A 22,084-nucleotide genomic window follows, 5' to 3' on the forward strand; every position below is an offset into this window, starting at 1 on the left:
ATAGACTGTGGAAAACAAAATGTGAACAGCTCCTGTCAATGTTTCCCTATGAATAAATATGAATACATATGAATGCATTTGAATAAACATACGACATTAAAGGGAATACCTCCAGAGAGAATAGAACCACAAAAAGACCCCATTTTGACAGTATTCTATCCTTGCTGGGAGCTATCACAGACGAACATAGATAAACAGTTTGCCATTTTACCAGTTGGGGCTCCCGAGCGGGCGGTCTAAGGCACTGCATCTAGCTCGAGGTGTCACTACAGACCCTGGTTCGATTCCAGGCTGTATCACAACCGGCCGTGATTGAGAGTCCCATAGGGTGGCGCACAATTGGCCCAGCGTCGTGCGGGTTAGGGTTTGGCCGGGGTAAGCCGTCATTGTAAATAAGAATTTGTTCTTAACTGACTTGCCTAGTTAATGGGACGATTTGGGACGATGCATAGAGCCTTCGCCTTCTCTTCACATTTCCTGATTCCTCGTCCAATAAACATTTAACACAGTGAGAAAAAAAAAATACAGAAAGTATTCAGACCCACAGATCTTTCCAAAATGTGTTACATTCCAGCCTTATTCTGAAATGGATTAAATGGTCCCCCCCCCATCAATCTACCCACAATATCCCATAATGACGAAGCGAAAACAGGTTTTTAGAAATACCTTATTTACATATGTATTCAGACCCTTTGCTATGAGACTCAAAATTGAGCTCAAGTGCATCCTGTTTCCATTGATCATCCTTGAGATGTTTCTACAACTTGGAGTTGTAGAAAAAATTCAATTGATTGGACATGATTTGGAAAGACACACACCTGTCTATATAAGGTCCCAAAGTTGATAGTGCATGTCAGAACAAAAACCAAGCCATGAGGTCGAAGGAATAGACAGAATAGAGCTCCAAGACAGAATTGTGTCGAGGAGCAGATCTTGGGAAGGGTACCAAAAAATGTCTGCAGCATTGAAGGGCCGAAGGAACACAGTGGACTCCATCATTCTTAAAGAGAAGATGTTTGGAACCACTAAGACTCTTTCTAGACCTGGCTGCCCGGCCAAACTGAGCAATTGGGGGAGAAGGGCCTTGATTAGTGAAGTACTATCTCTACTGTACTTCACTAATCAAGCGTTTATGGTAGAGTGGCCAGACGGAAGCCACCCCTCAGTAAAAGGCACATGACAGACCGCTTGGAGTTTACTAAAAGGAACCATGAGAAACAAGATTCTCTGGTCTGATGAAACCAAGATTGAACTATTTGGCTGTGGGGATGTTTCTCCGCGGCAGGGACTGGGAGACTAGTCAGGATCGAGGGAAAGATGAACGGAGCAAAGTACAGAGAGATCCTTGTTGAAAATCCAGTGCGCTTAGGACCTCAGACTGGGGCAAAGGTTCACCTTCCAACAGGACAACGACCATAAGCACACAGCCAAGACACAGGAGTGGCTTCGGGACAAGTCTCTGAATGTCCTTGAGTGGCCCAGCCAGAACTCAGACTTGAACCCGATCGAACATCTCCGGAGAGACCTGAAAATAGCTGTGCAGCGAAGCTCCCCATCCAACCTGACAGAGCTTGAGAGGATCTGCAGAGAAGAATGGGAGAAACTTCCCAAATACAGGTGTGCGAAGCTTGTGATATTTACGCGTTTTATTTTTTATTTCTAACCAACTGTTTTTGCTTTGTCATTATGGGGTGTTGTGTGTAGATTGATTAGGGGGGGAAATTATTTAATCCATTTTAGAATAAGGCTGTAACGTAACAAAATGTTGAAAAAGTCAAGGGGTCTGAATACTTTGCAAATGCACTCTATGTGCACTGTCTGAAATGAAATGGTGTTCTCTCCTCTCCCTTCACTGCACTGACAGGAAAATATTTGAAAGGGGAAAAAAATATGCCGGAAGCTCGTCATTAGCCTGGCTTTCAGCTGGTACATTCTTTAAGATCAGTACAGATGAAGGAGCAGAGAAGAGAACATATTTTTAGACAATGAGAAAGAGCAAGGGATGGATTCAGACCTGGGACACCAGGTGAGCGGACTCTAGTTTAGCCTTAATCCATAAATGAACTACCAGGAAGAAAATAAACATGAAAAAAAACAGCAAACCTTGAGGCCTAGAGAAAGATTTTAATAGCTCTACTGCTGTATAATGAGCTGCTTTGGGAAAAGAGAGTGTTTGGTGAGTTCACACACTGTTTCTAAATTGCACATTTGATAACAACATGATTCGGGCTAATTCATAACAGTGTGTATAAAACAACAGTAGCTTCTGTAAGCAGCGTCAAGTTGATTAGAATCACTCAAAGCAATGACTTTAAAGACTGTGAGGCTGCAGCAATTGTCATTTGCTGAAAAATGATGCAAAATCCTTCTTTGAATCTCTAATCTAATATGGCAGGTTTAGCTGTCTTGTGGTGATCTGGCATAATATGAGTCAGTGTGTTCCAAGGCGATACACGGGATATGCTTTTTTATTATTATTATTATTATTATAATTTTTAAAAGTATATTATTATTTATTTTTTATTGAATATTTGAAACATACAATATACTTGCAGTGAAGCCGCTCAACAACTACATCACATTGGTCATCTAACGGACTCCCATTCAGAGCGACACACAGAAGCAACCAGGGTCAACGCCCTGCTCAAGGGCACGTCGACAGATCTCCCACAAGGTCAAAAACGGGGACACGAACCAGCGATCCATCAGCCACCGGCCCAAGCTCCTAATCGCCAGGCCACCAGGCCTCCAAGATCCCCCCCACATTTCCCCCCAAAAATGATCAGAGTGGATTGATCTTTATGCAGACAGATTTGATCATGCATTTTTTTAAAGTTACAGCAGTGTCAGCAAAGTTATGATTGGAAGTATGAGCCAGTATCTGCTGGAAAGATACAAGGAGAAATATTTCCTAAGGGCCGTATTCTGACTTGAGATAGCACTAAACTCGAATTTGTCTCCCATTGACGTCAATGAATGACACGAAAGTCAGAGTTAAGCGTGCCTCTCAAGTCAGAATAAGGCCCGTTGTGCTTTCAGCAGAACAAATTTTGCTCCTGTTATTTTCAGAAGGGAATACAAGACAAGAACAAAGCTAAAATCATGAAATTGTATTTTAGTAACACTTCCCCTGAAGGCCTTATTCATGCTCTTTTATCCTTTGTGTTACCTTTGTGTTCTACATTGTACCCGTATATTATTTTGCTCAGACAAATATCAGGTATAGAGTCTATTAGTCATGCTACATTGCGGCTGTGTTGAAATGGCTGTAAACAAATGTGATTTTAGCAAAGTTGGGAGAGCCCTTTTGACAGCGGGTTGAACAGACCACTGATGGTGTCAGCCTGTTGCCCTCTACACAAACATGCCAAGACTGCATTACCCTACTGGCACAGTTTTTGAGAGAGCAAAGGCTCTGGATCAATGGCAATATATCAGATTGATGTATTGTTTGTTGACTGTCTGAATGTGTAAATAAGTTGTGTGTTTCGGAGACAGAGAGACAGAGACAGAGAGTGTTTGTGTGTGTGTGTGTGTTTTGCATGAGTAAGGATGTCCACGTCTTCACCTTGATGTCTTTGTGTGTCTTGTATCCAGATTGATCACTATGCCCAGAGGGATTTGAAGAGGGGACTCCAGCTCTTTGGCACCGAAGGCAACGTAGGCTTGACCAACGCCTGGATGATCGTACAAACTGATGTAAGTCCATGTGCAAGGCACTTAACCCTACTTGCAAGTAGCTCTGGATAAGAGCGTATGCTAAGTGACTAAAATGTAAATGTAAAATGTAAGTCAATGTGTCCTGCTTAGACTGCCCCCTGGTGGTCAGCAGTAGAACAGTACACTTGTCTTAAATTGGCCTGGTCCCAGATCTGTTTATACCAATGCATGACAATGACCATAGGACAGCACAATCAGATCTGGGACCAGGATAGTGTTAAAAGAGGCCAAGTTTTTAGAAGTACAGTACTGCAGGCTAATTACATGATCATAGGGACACTTCATAGGGACAAGGGATTACGCAATCTAACCTGATTCCAACCAATAAGAATAGCCTTGGATTCTTTAAATAGGCTGCCAAACAGTAAGAGAAATGCAAATTGGACCGCACGGCTCCCCGAAGAACAACACTGTTTGTTTCCACACTCACTTTGATGTGCTTGGCTTTGTATTATTCATGACTAAAATCCACAGCTCAAATCATGGGCAAAAGAAAAGTAGGAAACACACGGTGAGGAAAGATAGTAGAGAAAAGATTGAATAAAAGGAGCTGATAAAAATGCAGCAGGCACTGCTGGTAAAAGCTGCCGAGAGATGTCAAAAGATACCAGATACAAGATATCAAACTTTGGGCTATTTGATCACAGAATGACCTTTTTTTACATTATAAAGTCCAGTTTGATTGTTTGTAGTGTGCATTAGTGAATAGTGTGCATTAGTGAAGTTGTGTGACTGACTGCACATCGTGAGTGAGTGAGACCATGTGTTCAATATTAAATTCTAGATTGAGTCACATGTCAAAACCGCAGCAAGTGTTCTCATTCCATAAGACTAAATTAACCCTCTCCACCCTCCCCCATTGAATACAGTGCCTTGCGAAAGTATTCGGCCCCCTTGAACTTTGCGACCTTTTGCCACATTTCAGGCTTCAAACATAAAGATATAAAACTGTATTTTTTTGTGAAGAATCAACAACAAGTGGGATACAATCATGAAGTGGAACGACATTTATTGGATATTTCAAACTTTTTTAACAAATCAAAAACTGAAAAATTGGGCGTGCAAAATTATTCAGCCCCCTTAAGTTAATACTTTGTAGCGCCACCTTTTGCTGCGATTACAGCTGTAAGTCACTTGGGGTATGTCTCTATCAGTTTTGCACATCGAGAGACTGACATTTTTTCCCATTCCTCCTTGCAGGTTGGATGGAGAGCATTTGTGAACAGCAGTTTTCAGTTCTTTCCACAGATTCGATTGGATTCAGGTCTGGACTTTGACTTGGCCATTCTAACACCTGGATATGTTTATTTTTGAACCATTCCATTGTAGATTTTGCTTTATGTTTTGGATCATTGTCTTGTTGGAAGCCAAATCTCCGTTCCAGTCTCAGGTCTTTTGCAGACTCCATCAGGTTTTCTTCCAGAATGGTCCTGTATTTGGCTCCATCCATCTTCCCATCAATTTTAACCATCTTCCCTGTCCCTGCTGAAGAAAAGCAGGCCCAAACCATGATGCTGCCACCACCATGTTTGACAGTGGGGATGGCGTGTTCAGGGTGATGAGCTGTGTTGCTTTTACGCCAAACATAACGTTTTTCATTGTTGCCAAAAAGTTCAATTTTGGTTTCATCTGACCAGAGCACCTTCTTCCACATGTTTGGTGTGTCTCCCAGGTGGCTTGTGGCAAACTTTAAACAACACTTTTTATGGATATCTTTAAGAAATGGCTTTCTTCTTGCCACTCTTCCATAAAGGCCAGATTTGTGCAATATACGACTGATTGTTGTCCTATGGACAGAGTGTCCCACCTCAGCTGTAGATCTCTGCAGTTCATACAGAGTGATCGTGGGCCTCTTGGCTGCATCTCTGATCAGTCTTCTCCTTGTATGAGCTGAAAGTTTAGAGGGACGGCCAGGTCTTGGTAGATTTGCAGTGGTCTGATACTCCTTCCATTTCAATATTATCGCTTGCACAGTGCTCCTTGGGATGTTTAAAGCTTGGGAAATCTTTTTGTATCCAAATCCGGCTTTAACCAGCTCGGGAGTTTAATTCCTCTGCTGGTAGCGTGACTACAGCTCAAGCTCATTACCATAACGCACAATGCGCAAAAATATTCCTAAAAATATTTAACCTACACACATTAACAAGTAAAATAGCTCAAATGAAAGATAAACAAGTTGTTTATCTAGCCAGCAAGTCAGATTTCTAAAATGTTTTACGGCGAAAACATAGCACATATTTATGTCAAACCACCACCGCAGACATAGCTCATTAGCATAGCCAAGTAGGAAAAAATATGCAATCAACAAACGCAGGATTAAAAGAAAAATCATTTCACTAACCTTTTGAAATCTTCATCAGATGACAGTAATATAACATGTTACACAGTACATAATTTTTTTTTCAATAATATGCTATATATATCCATAAATCTCTGTTTACAATGATGCATCGTTCAAAAAATGCTACCCAAATGTCCTGAGAAATGACGATAGCCCCGGCAGATAACGTCAGCTAACAAGGAATACACATCATAAACTTTGACTAAATATGCATGTTTTACATATGTATAGCAAGATACACTTCTTCTAAATGCAATTGCATTGTTACATTTAATTTTAACGTTACATTTTGCGTTCACTAGACTATAATATGGAGTCGGCGCTCCCACAGTAGCATAATGACTCCTCTATCTTGGAGTCGACAGAAACCCAAAATGAATACATTAAATATTCCCTTACCTTTGTTATTCTTCCATCAAACGACCTGTAAGGGATTATACTCACCAAATTAGCGTTCAGTTTTCAAGTCTGCGTCTTTCGGTTCTCAAAATAGCCTGATTTTGGTAAAAATGTAGTCAAAATTGAAGTGGTTGCGCACCAAAACTTCGAAAGTATATATAATATGTCCAGTAAACTTGTCAAACTAACTTCATAATCAAGCTTTAACATGTTATAAAGGTGTACAGCAATTTTGAGAACAAACAGAAACACAAGCACTGTTCAATCGATCTTGGAAAAGAGAGAGGACTTGACCATTGCGCACAGGTTTTTTTGAGTGACTGAGAGCTTACCGTCTCTCGCGAGCAGGCGATTCTCACAATGAGAAGTCCCATTGAAAGCTGAGATCACGCTGAACACGTGGAGACTGTTCCGGGTGCTGTGACTGTTTGTGAAGGGTGTTTGCGATGAGGTCAAAGGTGACCCAACTTTTCAGATGAGAAGAGATATTTTGGGAAAATGCAGATTTTGAGAGTTCTGCTATACATAGAGACATAATTTAAACGGTTTTAAAAGCTTTAGAGTGTTTTCTATTCGATAATATTTTTATTTGCATATATTAGCAACTTTTGACAAAAATGTATCATGTTTTATATGGGTACCCAAATCCTCCAGAAGGGGCAGTAAACCGTGGTATCCTGAACAGGTTAAACTTCTTCACAATAGTATCTCGGACCTGCCTGGTGTGTTCCTTGTTCTTCATGATGCTCTCTGCGCTTTTAACGGACCTCTGAGACTATCACAGTGCAGGTGCATTCATACGGAGACTTGATTACACACAGGTGGATTGTATTTATCATCATTAGTCATTTAGGTCAACATTGGATCATTCAGAGATCCTCACTGAACTTCTGGAGAGAGTTTGCTGCACTGAAAGTAAAGGGGCTGAATAATTTTGCACGCCCAATCTTTCAGTTTTTGATTTGTTAAAAAAGTTTGAAATATCCAATAAATGTTGTTCCACTTCATGATTGTGTCCCACTTGTTGATTCTTCACAAAAAAAAATACAGTTTTATATCTTTATGTTTGAAGCCTGAAATGTGGCAAAAGGTCGCAAAGTTCAAGGGGGCCGAATACTTTCGCAAGGCACTGTACATTACCACATTGCAAAATGCACCCAGGCAAAGTTAATCTAGTTTAAATTCAGTAATGACCATTTTGGAATGATGAGGGAGAACTATCCAAGTAAAAGATGTGACAGAGATATGTTTAACATACAGTACTTATTCAAGGGTTTTTCTTTATTTTTACTATTTTCTACATTGTAGAATAATAGTGAAGGCATCAAAACTATAAAATAACACTTATGGAATCATGTATTAACCCAAAAAGTTTTAAACAAATCAAGATATATTTTATATTTCAGATTCTTCAAAGGAGCCACACTTTGCTTTGATGGCAGCTTTTCACATTATTGGCATTCTCTCAACCAGCTTCAGGAGGTAGTCACCTGGAATGCATTTCAATTAACAGGTGTGCCATTTTAAAAGTACATTTGTGGAATTTCTTTCCTTAATGCGTTTGAGCCAATCAGTTGTGTTGTGACAAGGTAGGGGTGGTATACAGAAGATTATGGCAATAACAGCTCAAATAAGCAAAGAGAAATGACAGTCCATCCTTACTTTAAGACATGAAGGTCAGTCAATACAGACAATTTCAAGAACTTTGAAAGTTTCTTCAAGTGCAGTCACAAAAACCATCAAGCGCTATGATGAAACTGGCTCTCATGAGGACTGCCACAGGAAAGGATAACCTAGAGTCCATTAGAGTTATCAGCCTCAGAAATTGCAGTCCACATAAATGTTTCACAGAGTTCAAGTAACAGACACATCTCAACACCAACTGTTCAGAGGAGACTGCGTGAATCAGGCCTTCATGGTCGAATTGCTGCAAAGAAACCACTACAAAAGGACACCAATAAGAAGAAGAGACTGGTAACGCTGTCTGTGATTTATTTAGAATTCAAGGCACACTTAACCAGCATGGCTACCACAGCATTCTGCAGCGATACGCCATGGCATCTGGTTTGTGCTTAGTGGGATTATCATTTGTTTTTCAACAGGACAATGACCCAACACACCTCCAGGCTGTGAAAGGGCTAATTGACCAAGAAGGAGAGTGATGGAGTGCTGCATCAGATGACCTGGCCTTCACAATCAACCGACCTCAACCCAATTGAGATGGTTTGGGATGAGTTAGACCGCAGAGAGGAAAAGCAGCCAACAAGTGCTCAGCATATGTGGGAACTTCTTCAAGACTGTTGGAAAAGCATTCCAGGTGAAGCTGGTTGAGAGAATGCCAAGAGTGTGCAAAGCTGTCATCAAGGTAAAGGGTGGCTACTTTGAAGAATATAAAATATATTTAGATTGGTTTAACATTGTTTTGGTTACTACATGATTCCATGTGTTATTTCATAGTTGTGATGTCTTCATTATTATTCTACAATGTAGAAAATAGTATAAATAAAGAAAAACCCTTGAATGAGTAGGTTTGTCCAAACTTTTGACTGGTACCGTACGTATGGAAGTGCCAGAGAACGATCTCTGTTCATGAATCATGCAGAATGTTTTTAGTGTGTAGCATGTTTGGTGTTCCTCTCTGTTCGGTCATTAACGTTCAGTGTCCTTGTCTGGTGTAGTTCCGCTGCTGTGGCGTAACCAACCATACGGACTGGTTTGAGGTGTACAATGCCAGCCGCGTGCCCGATTCCTGCTGTCTGGAGTACAGCGACAACTGTGGCCTCGTGAACCCAGGGACCTGGTGGACCGCGGTAAGATGCACAGAATCACATATACACAAACAAACACACATGTACCCACACATACACTCTCCCTCTGTACCTGCGGGACAGGTACAGGATGACAACAACAACTTCCCAAGTTAAACGAGGAACGCACAATCCCTCCATCAGTGCTCAGACTGTCCGCAATAGGCTGAGAGAGGCTGGACTGGGGGCTTGTAGGCCTGTTGTAAGGCAGGTCCTCACAAGACATCACCGGCAACAACGTTGCCTATGGGCACAAACCCACCGTCGCTGGACCAGACAGGACTGGCAAAAAGTGCTCTTCACTGACGAGTCTCAGTTTTGTCTCACCAGGGGTGATGGTCGGATTTGCTTTTATCGTCGAAGGAATGAGCGTTACACCGAAGCCTGTACTCTGAAGCGGGATCGATTTGGAGGTGAAGGGTCTGTCATGGTCTGGGGCGGTGTGTCACAGCATCATCGGACTGAGCTTGTTGTCATTGCAGGCAATCTCAACGCTGTGCGTTACAGGGAATACATCCTCCTCCCTCATGTGGTACCCTTCCTTCAGGCTCATCCAGACATGACCCTCCAGCATGACAATGCCACCAGCCATATTGCTCGTTCTGTGCGTGATTTCCTGCAAGACAGGAATGACAGTGTTCTGCCATGGCCACACCAGATACTGACTGTTACTTTTGATTTTGAAACCCCTTTATTCAGGGACACATTATTCAATTTCTGTTAGTCACATGTCTGTGGAACTTGTTCAGTTTATGTCTCAGTTGTTGAAATATTTACACGTTAAGTTGATACGATGCCCATCCAACCCGGAAGCCAGCCGCACCAATGTGTCAGAGGAGACACCATACACCTGGCGACCGTGTCAGCGTGCACTGCGCCCGGTCCACCACAGAAGTCGCTAGTGCGCGAGTTTGCTGGAAGTTTGCTGAAAATAAACGCAGTTGACAGTGAAAGGATGTAGATTTTTTTTTGCTGAGTTTATATATTATTTGACACATTTTACCCCTTTTTTGGGGCACAAAACTTTTTTTAAACTGGTACCGGGTTACGTTTAGTCGAGTCCTGTGACACTTGTGGGGATCGTAGAACAAAACGGAGAACACCGTTGGTGTTCATGAGAGTCTCTGCTTTCGATTCTGGGGTCATAGTTTGTTGCCCAAACAATTTCCAAAAATCGGTCTTCTCAACAAAACCTCTGTAGTGTTACAGACATTTTCGTCTCCTCGTCTGACAAACAGCTCTGTATCCCTGTCACTTTTCACCGCAAATGCGGAAGGCCAACATGGGCGTATGTGGTGGATTGAGCCCATACAGAACAAAAAAACATATCTCTAGCTTAGACAGATTTTGATGGGGATTTTTTTATTATGTTAATCAACTCTATGGGGTTTTTAAATCTGTGCCTTGAGGTCTGCAGCAGCATTGCTGATTTTCTTTCTTTTGCCCCTGGTGGTTAATTAATATATAATTACTTGATTAATACCCTTGTTTGGTGAAAGAATCCACTCAACTGGTGTCACAGGTCTAAATCCCTGATTATAGGGGAAGACTGAAAACCAGCAGTGCTAAAGACTGGGAGGCATAAATTCTTTCTGCCGTATACCATTCCAGGCTCATGTACTCTGTGCCAGTCCCATCGCTGTCTGACGTTGTCTATCCCACTATCTTTCATTATTACAACAACCACTTTAGCTGCTTTAAGGATATATAAACTATTCACAATTCCATACGTGAAGACTTGTATTTGTCTCGTGGTACATCATCCTTTTCATTGACACTGTGTTTCACGTAATGTCTCTTGAATGTTCAAAAGGGAGAGTTGGAGAAACTTTAGGCGTTGTCGCCTAAGTGTATAACCTGCTTGTGTTGGCCATGAAAAATTCAGCTCGTTCGCTCGTCTAAATGTTGTCCCAGCACAGAGCAATGGTACCATCTGCAAGTTACTCCCAACCTTACGCCCCTAGTGATAGATAGGGATGGTAGCTATCCCAGGGAACATTTATTCAACAGAGAAGAGGGGGTGGGGGTGGGGGGGGGTTGAAGGCATCCATATGGGACCCACTTAGCTAACATGATAAGGAGATGATTTGCAGAGTAAAAGGCATGTATGGGAGGATGTGTCACTTAGTGTTGGGCGGTGTAGAGAAGGGCCTGTGGGCCCGATACTCTTGTAAGTCTACCAAGACTAGCAGCAGAAGGAAAATTAAATGTTCCCCAACCCTGCTGTAGACTACACTTAGGCACCCCATGCTATAAATTAATGTGATGTTTTTTTGTATAATGTGCTGTAAAACTTTTGTTTCCATTCCTGTGTATCTCCACAGCCATGTTACGAGCGGGTGAAGGATTGGATACAACAGAATCTGGTGGCCCTGTGGATATTTGCCTTGTGTACGGCACTCACACAGGTACAGACACTGGTGACACAATTGTACTCTTCAGTGCACGTTGAAAGTGCTTTGAATGCTTATGCTTCAGTGGGTAGCAATTTATAATGATGTCTATTGACAGGGAACCATAACATCTTAGCTTGGCACCAGTAGATCAGTATCTGCTTTTCCAACTTTGCTATACAGACTCCATTCTAAATATCTGTGCATATGAACGTTTACCGTAGCTTGCATTGGGGTTCAGACTGAATGGCAGGACAACAAAAGTCAGAGGAGTTGGTTAAAGCACATATTGAACAGATCTGGAACCAGGCTAATATCCCTAATAATTGATAAGAAATGAGATGATTTGAAAGTAGGCCTCAATTAACAATTACAGTGAAATCCAATTCAAATTCATGAGGTTGTTCCTTTTATTCTCAATGGAGACACTGGTCTTGTCCAAATACCCATACTAGCTTACTACACACTTAAACTGCATACTATTTAGCACATAAAAAGTATACAGTATGCCACGACTGCAACCTGCGTTGTGATAATTTCGTTGTTTGCTCTATAACCTGTTTATTCATGTGCCTTGCAACCGTGATATTACAGGGCTAAACAATCAAAATAAATTCAACCACACCTTTGTTTTATCACAAAATATAGCAACCTCTGTCCAGTGAAGTCCACAAAGCATATTGCATGTACAGTTAGTTACATGACCTACAGCATGGTAAAACAAGTTCATGTTTCAGACATTTTTGGACCACTTAACTGTCGCAAAGAAAACAGGATCTGCCTGCACTGTTCCAGCACCACTTTAACTTCAACATTACCTATGCTTAGTCTAATAGTGACAACGAAAAGATGCCAAAAACAATTTAGTCCAATCAACGTAAGCTAAATATGATGTGGCTGTCCATGGTTCTGATTTCTGTGTGTGTAGAACAACCTGTTTACTCACCCTACTTGTAGAGAAACACTAATGCCATCCTCCTCTCTTTCATGTTGACAAAACATTCTATCACTCATACAGTACACATTTTTATTTTTTGTTGTCCTCAGCTACCTGGCTAAAATGCTTGCTTGCTAGTCTAATGTCCGTTCATGGACAACGTTAGCTAGTTAACATTAGACTTCTACATCTAGCTACATATTGAACTTTCATCCTTTCAGGTCAGGGGAACAACAATGTATGAATTAATGGTTGGATAAGAATCGCAGTTATAATCATTGGCCAGTACAGATAATTAAGTTAAACCACAAGTCCAAATCACTATCTCCATCCATGGCCAATTTAGACGTTGCTTACAATGCAATACTCGTGAGAATTTTAAGGAGAACAAAAACCACTTAGCCTACATTTGAAGACCACCGCAGAAGCTTCGCTATTCGGCATCTTCCCAATTAAGTGGCCTAGTTTTGTCATTTGGCTACTTGAAGAGAACTGGGGCCCATCACTCACAGCCTACCTCTTCCCAACTTTGTGGAAAAGTGTGCATCGAATTCTACTGGATGAAGAGCCGAAATGAGTATAACATCCTGGCATTTAAACCATACTAGATTGAAAAAAAATCACGTACTAGAAAACGTTATATTTTCTCATACTGAGAATGCATCTTGCACGATTGCGTTGTTTTGCGTTATTGGTTCATTTCGGTAGCAAATCCCCATATCCGATTATCAACTGTTGTCAAAGCCGACATTACTATGAAATACGGACTATTAAAGTATACTTGATTTTCTAAATGTCCCATACTATATTTAGGACACAAGTATGGGTATTCAGACACGACCACTTTATTGATGATGTAGTTGTGTCACATTGGTTTTGGTTGTGTATGTGTTCCCTTTGTTTAGATTCTGGGTTTGGTCTTCTCTATGACCATGTTCTGCCAAGCAGTCAAAGCGGAGACCTTCTACGCCTAGCAGCGTCCCCTCTTTGCCCCAAAGGACTCTGTGAATGAGTGAGGCACACACCTCTCTCTCTCTCTCTCTCTACTCTGTGACGGACCTTTCTCACCAACGACTCGCCGACCAATCCTCATGTAACATCTTCACAACGACCTGTACTGTAAAACAAGCACAATGTACTATCGGGAGCCAATGGATGTTTTTTTGCTGAATTAAATGTTATTCGCTCATTTTGTGGTCAACATATATATGTAATATATAGGAGTAATCCTTTTTTAAAGATTTGTTTTAAATGATTTTGAATCATTCTATAATCTTAAGTGTTTTTGAAACGAGAGGAGAGCTAAGGAATGCAGGTCAAGAGTGCATTTATTAAGACAGGCCATATGAGTAGTAAAGTGCATGGCTCTTATAATGTTAGAAAAGGTTTGGCTCATCCAAATCAACCTTTCCTTGAGTTTTTTTTATTTATTCCAACGTCAAGAAATACTGTAAATTATAGTGCATTGTAACAGTGAATTCATAATAATACTTATTTAATAAACAAGTTAATCTGTATGGATTTACTATGTATACAATATAATAATATATATCAGTATGGCAACTTCAATACTAAGAATGTCTGGATGTTCACAAAATATCCTGAAAATAGAAGATGGTTCCTAGGCCCCATCTCGAGTTGCACAGATCAACAAAACTAACATGAGTCATCCTAGGCTACTAAATGTCTCTTGAGATCTGACTGTCACAGAATCTGTCAAGATCCTCGACAACGTCTCCCTGCTGTGGCCTAGGGGCATTTCTTTCCCACAGTTCTCATCAATATTATTTCGTTCACATTGAGCCAACTTCTGTGTAACCCCATGAATAACCATTCCCTGTGTCCCAGCTAGGTAGAACACACAGTCTTCCATACCAAATGCATGAGAACATCAGAAAACTCTGCAAAACAACCTTTGATTAGAAATGTTTTTGTGGGTTCACAATCTCTCTTGGTAGCTTGACATGTACTTTGATTGTCAGTGTCAGTGGAGTCTTGGTAGCAGCTGTGCATTTCTGTTTACACAATTAACACTGGGAAAGTATATATATTTACAAAAAAATATATATGGGGGATTGGAAATGACAATTACATTGATGGAAGCTATAATCTATCTGCAATATTAAAGCTGATCTACCCCCTTACAAAAACACTGGGAAAACAGCCTACATCTTCAGATGCTACAGTTATACACTAGCCAGTGAGTGGTAGGTAACAGGTGTATTTCCTGTACACGACAACATCTATGACTGGACAGGCGTGCAAGCAACACACACACACACACACACACAGTCACACCAAGGTAGGGGAGACCAGGGTGGGGAACAAAGTAAGATTCATATTTTTTACATCACCATATATATATCTACATTTCTAGGACTTAACAGGCTGTGGGGTTGACTATTACACAGTCTTCAATAGTAAGACTGTGGTAATAAAACAAAAATGATTTGAAACTGATACTTGGTTGAAAATACACCAAATTGACAAATATGTAATATTGACCAAAAACGCAAAATAGACTAATTCATTTAGCCTATTTTCTATTAGCATTTAAGTATGAATTTGACTTTTTTCTCTTCCTTTTTCTACAGTATTTATTAATTTAACATTTTGCGGGATGAAATCTCTTGAGATGCACCATCTTGTTTTCAAGTGTCCAAATGAGAAAAACAAAAAACAAACCATACTTAATAACAATAATAATATGGCAACTACTGGTTAATAATAATGAAATAATAATAAAAACTTACCTTAACAGCATAAAAATATTTTGTACAACTACTAATAGGCCTAAAATGAATAAAAACTGCTAAACTACAAACTATTAAACATAAGTACCTATAATACATAGCCTACATGCATACATATTTCCAAATATCTTATAATTTAGGGTGTATTGGGTTAAAACACGCTTTGGTGTTTACATTTCACTTCCTTAAGTTAGACTATATTTTTGGATGGCACGACAATGGGCCTCAGGATCTCGTTACGGTATCTCTGTGCATAGAAATTAGCATTGCTTATGAAACCAACACTTTACATTTTGCTTAAATTTTGTTCAGTATATATTTACTTTAGGGCCTCAAAACCCATTGCATGACCACCAAACTGCAGTATGCCTAAACCTCCCCCAGTCACTACAGGCACCCTAGAGGTTAAACTAAAATGTTTCACATATCAAAGGGCTATATGTTATTTCCTTTGAGCATTGAACAAATGTCCGCACATGCTTTTCTCCCCCCTACTCTCGCCACCTTGTTGAGACCTCTGCAATTGCGCCTCGAGTTCATCATAGGCCTACTTTCTGCATGCCTCTCCCTCCACTCAGCGGAGCCATACTTCATTCCCATGTTCGCTTGCTTTCTCCCTTCCCGCGCTTGATCAATAAAACATGCGGTCGCTCTCTTTTACCTCTCCACTCCCTCGTCTCTCTGAAGCCGCTGACTGAGTTGATGAAACAGCAAAGACAGAGAGCTGACGGAGAGCTGCAAACATGACAATGGTTGAACTGGAGATATTTCACAGTCTGCTTGTCCTAAGAGTACAGTCATGGCCAAAAGTTGAGAATGACACAAATATACATTTTCACAAAGTCTTCTGCCTCAGTTTGTATGATGGCAATTTGCATATACTCCAGAATGTTGTGAAGAGTGATCAGATGAATTGCAATTAATTGCAAAGTCCCTCTTTGCCATGCAAATGAACTGAATCCCCAAAAAACATTTCCACTGCATTTCAGCCTTGCCACAAAAGGACCAGCTGACATCATGTCAGTGATTCTCTCGTTAACACAGGTGTGAGTGTTGACTAGGACAAGGCTGGAGATCACTGTCATGCTGATTGAGTTCGAATAACAGACTGCAAGCTTCAAAAGGTGGGTGGTGCTTGGAATCATTGTTCTTCCTCTGTCAACCGTGGTTACCTGCAAGGAAACACGTGCCATCATCATTGCTTTGCACAAAAAGGGCTTCACAGGCAAGGATATTGCTGCCAGTAAGATTGCACCTAAAGCAACCATTTATCAGATCATCAAGAACTTCAAGGTGAGCGGTTCAACTGTTGTGAAGAAGGTTTCAGGGCGCCCAAGAAAGTTCAGCAAGTGCCAGGACCATCTCCTAAAGTTGATTCAGCTGCGGGATCGGGGCACCACCAGTACAGAGCTTGCTCAGGAATGGCAACAGGCAGGTTGCATCTGCACGTACAGTGAGGCGAAGACTTTTGGAGGATGGCCTGGTGTCAGGAAGGGCAGCAAAGAAGCCACTTCTCTCCAGGAAAAACATCAGGGACCGACTGATATTCTGCAAGAGGTACGGGGATTGGACTGCTGAGGACTGGAGTAAAGTCATTTTCTCTGATCCCCTTTCCGATTGTTTGGGGCATCCGGAAAAAAGCTTGTCCGGAGAAGACAAGGTGAGCGCTATCATCAGTCCTGTGTCATGCCAACAGTAAAGCATCCTGAGACCATTCATGTGTGGGGTTGCTTCTCAGCCAAGGGAGTGGGCTCACTCACAATTTTGAATAAAGAATGGCCATGAATAAAGAATGGTACCAACACATCCTCCGAGAGCAACTTCTCCCAACCATCCAGGAACAGTTTGGTGACGAACAAAGCCTTTTCCAGCACGATGGAGCACCTTGCCATAAGGAAAAAGTGATAACTAAGTGGCTCGGGGAACAAAACATCGATATTTTAGGTCCATGGCCAGGAAACTCCCCAGACCCTAATCCCATTGAGAACTTGTGGTCAATCCTCAAGAGAGGGGTGGACAAAGAAAACCCCACAAATTCTGACAAACTCCAAGCATTGATTATGCAAGAATAGGCTGCCATCAGTCAGGATGTGGCCCAGAAGTTAATTGACAGCATGCAAGGGCGGATTCAGAGGTCTTGAAAAAGAAAGGTCAACACTTCAAATATTGACTCTTTGCATCAATTTCATCTAATTGTCAATAAAAGCCTTTGACACTTGTGAAATGCTTGTAATTATACTTCAATATTCTATAGTAGCATCTGACAAAAATATCTAAAGACACTGAGGCAGCAGACCTTGTGAAAATTAATATTTGCGTCATTCTCAAAAATGTTGGCTACGACTGTACATCCCCTGTATTGTCCTGGAGTCTGAAGTCTTCTAATATATTTTCTATTAAATAAAATGTCAGTGTTTGTTCATTACAACCACTTAATTTGTAAAAAGGTGTCTAAAGGTAGGTATAGCCCAAGGCTACATTGTGCACAGCTCTGTTCCTTGAGTGCTGCATGCAGATTTTCATTGTCGCTTTTTTATTGGGACTGATTTCTACTTTGAAACAGGTGTGCACACTCTCCAGCCAGTCACCACACTCTCCAGCCAGTCACCACACTCTCCAGCCAGTCACCACACTCTCCAGCCAGTCACAATAAAGTACCAGGTAGAAACTAGAATCAGTTGCGCGTTCAGCAGGACTCGTGATTTTGTAAAAATGGAAATATGTTATGTAGAACAAGGAATCATGTCGGCTCTATGGCTTTCTGCAACGTTCGTCAACGTTTGGCAACTGAACGTGATGCAGCCCTTGTGGACTTGAGGGCCTGAGTTGTGCACCCCTGCTATAGAATGATGACATCCAGCCACTTTAATAATGGGATTGATGGGAAATGATGTAAATATATCACTAGCCACTTTAAACAATGCTACCTTATATAATGTTACTTACCCTACATTATTCATCTCATATGCATAAGTATATACTGTACTCTACATCATCGACTGCATCCTTATGTAATACATGTATCACTAGCCACTTTAACTATGCCACTTTGTTTACTTTGTCTACATACTCATCTCATATGTATATACTGTACTCGATACCATCTACTGTATGCTGCTCTGTACCATCACTCATTCATATATCCTTATGTACATATTCTTTATCCCCTTACACTGTGTATAAGACAGTAGTTTTGGAATTGTTAGTTAGATTACTTGTTGGTTATCACTGCATTGTCGGAACTAGAAGCACAAGCATTTCGCTACACTCACATTAACATCTGCTAACCATGTGTATGTGACAAATAAAATTTGATTTGATTTGACATTTCCAACTGAAGGCAAAATGGTTTTGACTGAAAATGGTACCTATGTCAGAAGTATTTTACCTCGACAAATATCCCACTTGCTTTAACCGGCATAATATCTTATTGCCAAAATTAATATATTACCACGGCTGAATTTCTGTAGTTCAATGCTTCCATTGTCTCCCCCCTTCTGGCCATTGGGCTAAAAATCCATATTGCGGTCTCAAAATAAATATGGCAAGGTAAGCGAGCCCAGATAAAATGAACAAACTTACAAAGAAGCAAAGACGTAGGACTATTCATAGCAAACGTTAAATTGTATTACCAGGTACTAGCATTTCATACATTTGTTTAGACAATATTCCACCTCCACTGGCTAAGTATGGAGATACATATGGTGTCTCTCCTATTGCACGGGAAGGGGTGGTCTTCACTGATATATCCTTTGAACAAATGTTAAACTACGCTTTGGTCCTATTATTGCTCACACAATTTCTATTTGGCACAAAATAGAATAAGTATGTTAACTGGGAATCAAAATGACATGCCATACACAATAATGCTTTACGATCTGTAGGGCAGCCTTTTGCATCCCCCCCAAAGGTTCAAATGTGGAATCCGTACCCTTGACGATATCATGGACAGTAATGGTTTGAGAACATTAAAGATTTCAAAAACACACATTACCAGGTAACTCCCTCTTTCCCCCCCCATATTTACAATTTAAGTCAGCTTTGCTGGCCCTTGGGAAACCCAACTACCGAACCATCCAATGATGGAATTTATGAATCATTTAAATGGGCTCCCGAAAGGACTGATCACTATAATATATATATATATATATATGAAAACCTTTATATATGCTGAGCTAGCCATTAGTATGGTCCACAGATCTACTGTAGCTGACCCGGGAAAATATAACCATGGCATCCCGTAATCCGAACCATCAACCTTATACATTTAAAATTTGTTCACAGGTTGTATTTACCACCAAGAAAAAGTTTTAGCATGAAAATGGTCCCAACTCCCAACTGTTCACTGTGTCCCCTAAATCAGGTAGGCACATTCCTTCATATGGTGTGAGAGTGCCCTGCAGTTCAATGCTTCTGGGACAAAGTTATAAAAATCATTTTGAAGTAAATGTATGTAAATATTCAATGCTTTGCATCTGATGCGTTAGTTAATAAGAGGATAGCTCCCTGAATCTCTCAATCAGAGACGATTACTACCGACAGGCAGCACTGCCGCAAAACAATATATGTTGGCTCTTATATGGCAATCAACCCACTTTCTTCCAATTCACCAGTGGATAGAGTTCATATTTGAAGAATCTCAAATATAAAATATATGTCGATTTTTTTTTAACACTTTTGGTTACTACATGATTCCATATGTGTTGTTTCATAGTTTTTGTGGATTCACTATTATTCTACAATGTATAAAATAGTAAAATATAAAGAAAAACCCTTGAATGAGTAGGTGTGTCCAAACTTTTGACTGGTACTGTATACAGTTGAAGTCAGAAGTTTACATACACTTATGTAGGAGTCATTAAAACCAATTTTTCAACCACTCCACAAATTTCTTGTTAACAAACTATAGTTTTGGCAAGTCGGTTAGGACATCTACTTTGTAAATGACACAAGTAATTTTTCCAACAATTGTTTACAGACAGATTATTCCACTTATAATTCACTGTATCACAATTCCAGTGGGTCAGAAGTTTACATACACTAAGTTGACTGTTCCATTAAACAGCTTGGGAAGAGCTTTAGAAGCTTCTGATAGGCTAATTGACAACATTTGAGTCATTTGGAGGTGTACCTGTGTATGTATTTCAAGGCCTACCTTCAAACTCAGTGCCTCTTTTCATGACATCATGCGAAAATCAGAAGAAATCAGCCAAGACCTCAGAAACAAATTGTAGACCTTGTTCATCCTTGGGAGCAATTTCCAAATGTCTGAAGGTACCATCTGTACAAACAATAGTACGCAAGTATAAACACCATGGGACCACACAGCCATCATACCGCTCAGGAAGGAGATGCGTTCTGGTTACTACGTACTTTGGTATGAAAAGTGCAAATCAGTCCCAGAACAACAGCAAAGGATCTTGTGAAGATGCTGGAAGAAACAGGTACAAAAGTATCTATATCCACAGTAAAACTAATCCTATATCGACATAACCTGAAATGCCGCTCAGCAAGGAAGAAGCCACTGCTCCAAAACCGCCATAAAAAAGCCAGACTACGGTTTGCAACTGCACATTGGAACAAAGATCGTACTTTTTGAAGAAATGTCCTCTGGTCTGATAAAACAAAAATAAAACTGCCATAATGACCATCGTTATGTTTGGAGTTAAAAGGGGGAGAATTGTGAAGCACGGGTGTGGCAGCTTCATGTTGTGGGGGTGCTTTGCTGCAGGAGGGACTGGAGCACTTCACAAAATAGATGGCAAACTGAGAAAGGAAAATGATGTGGATATATTGAAGCAACATCAAGACATCTGTCAGCAAGTTCAAGCTTGGTCGCAAATCAAATTTATTTATATAGCCCTTCGTACATCAGCTGATATCTCAAAGTGCTGTACAGAAACCCAGCCTAAAACCCCAAACAGCAAGCAATGCTGGTGTAGAAGCACGGTGTCTGGGAAAAACTCCCTTGAAAGGCCAAAACCTAGGAAGAAACCTAGAGAGGAACCAGGCTATGTGGGGTGACCAGTCCTCTTCTGGCTGTGCCGGGTGGAGATTATAACAGAATATGGCCAAGATGTTCAAATGTTCATAAATGACCAGCATGGTCCAATAATAATAAGGCAGAACAGTTGAAACTGGAGCAGCAGCACAGCCAGGTGGACTGGGGACAGCAAGGAGTCATCATGTCAGGTAGTCCTGAGGCATGGTCCTAGGGCTCAGGTCCTCCAAGAGAGAGAAAGAAAGAGAGAAAGAGAGAATTAGAGAGAGCACACTTAAATGAGTCTTCCAAATGGACAATGACCCCAAGCATACTTCCAAAGTTGTGGCAAAATGGCTAAAGGACAACAAAGTCAAGGTATTGGAGTGGCCATCACAAAGCCCTGACCTCAATCCTATAGAACATTTGTGGGCAGAACTGAAAAGGTGTGTGTGAGCAAGGAGGCCTACAAACCTGACTCAGTTACACCAGCTCTGTCAGGTGGAATGGGCCAAAATTCACCCAACTTATTGTGGGAAGTTTGTGGAAGGCTTCCCGAAACGTTTGACCCAAGTTAAACAATTTAAAGGCAATGCTACTAAATACTAATTGAGTGAATGTAAACTTCTGACCCACTGGGAATGTGATGAAAGAAATAAAAGCTGAAAGAAATAATTTTCTCTACTATTATTCTGCCATTTCACATTCTTAAAATAAAGTGATCCAAACAGACCTAAGACAGGGCATTTTTACT

At 40.8% G+C, this 22,084-nt stretch overlaps 1 protein-coding gene across 2 annotated transcripts in view; it reads left to right on the forward strand.

The window, feature by feature from the left end:
* Positions 1-14,114, forward strand: part of LOC118393651 (tetraspanin-4-like) — a 92,670-nt gene extending 78,556 nt beyond the window's left edge. For both annotated transcript variants that reach the window (XM_035786547.2, XM_035786545.2), the window contains 4 exons: positions 3,598-3,699; positions 9,139-9,270; positions 11,592-11,675; positions 13,503-14,114. In XM_035786547.2, coding sequence (XP_035642440.1) covers positions 3,598-3,699; positions 9,139-9,270; positions 11,592-11,675; positions 13,503-13,571 — 387 coding nt within the window. In that variant the 3' untranslated portion in view covers positions 13,572-14,114. The remainder of the gene's footprint in view (positions 1-3,597; positions 3,700-9,138; positions 9,271-11,591; positions 11,676-13,502) is intronic.
* The last annotated feature ends 7,970 nt before the right edge of the window (positions 14,115-22,084 follow it).

Source organism: Oncorhynchus keta, chromosome 14 (assembly GCF_023373465.1).
Source record: "Oncorhynchus keta strain PuntledgeMale-10-30-2019 chromosome 14, Oket_V2, whole genome shotgun sequence".
Lineage (NCBI taxonomy): Eukaryota > Metazoa > Chordata > Actinopteri > Salmoniformes > Salmonidae > Oncorhynchus > Oncorhynchus keta.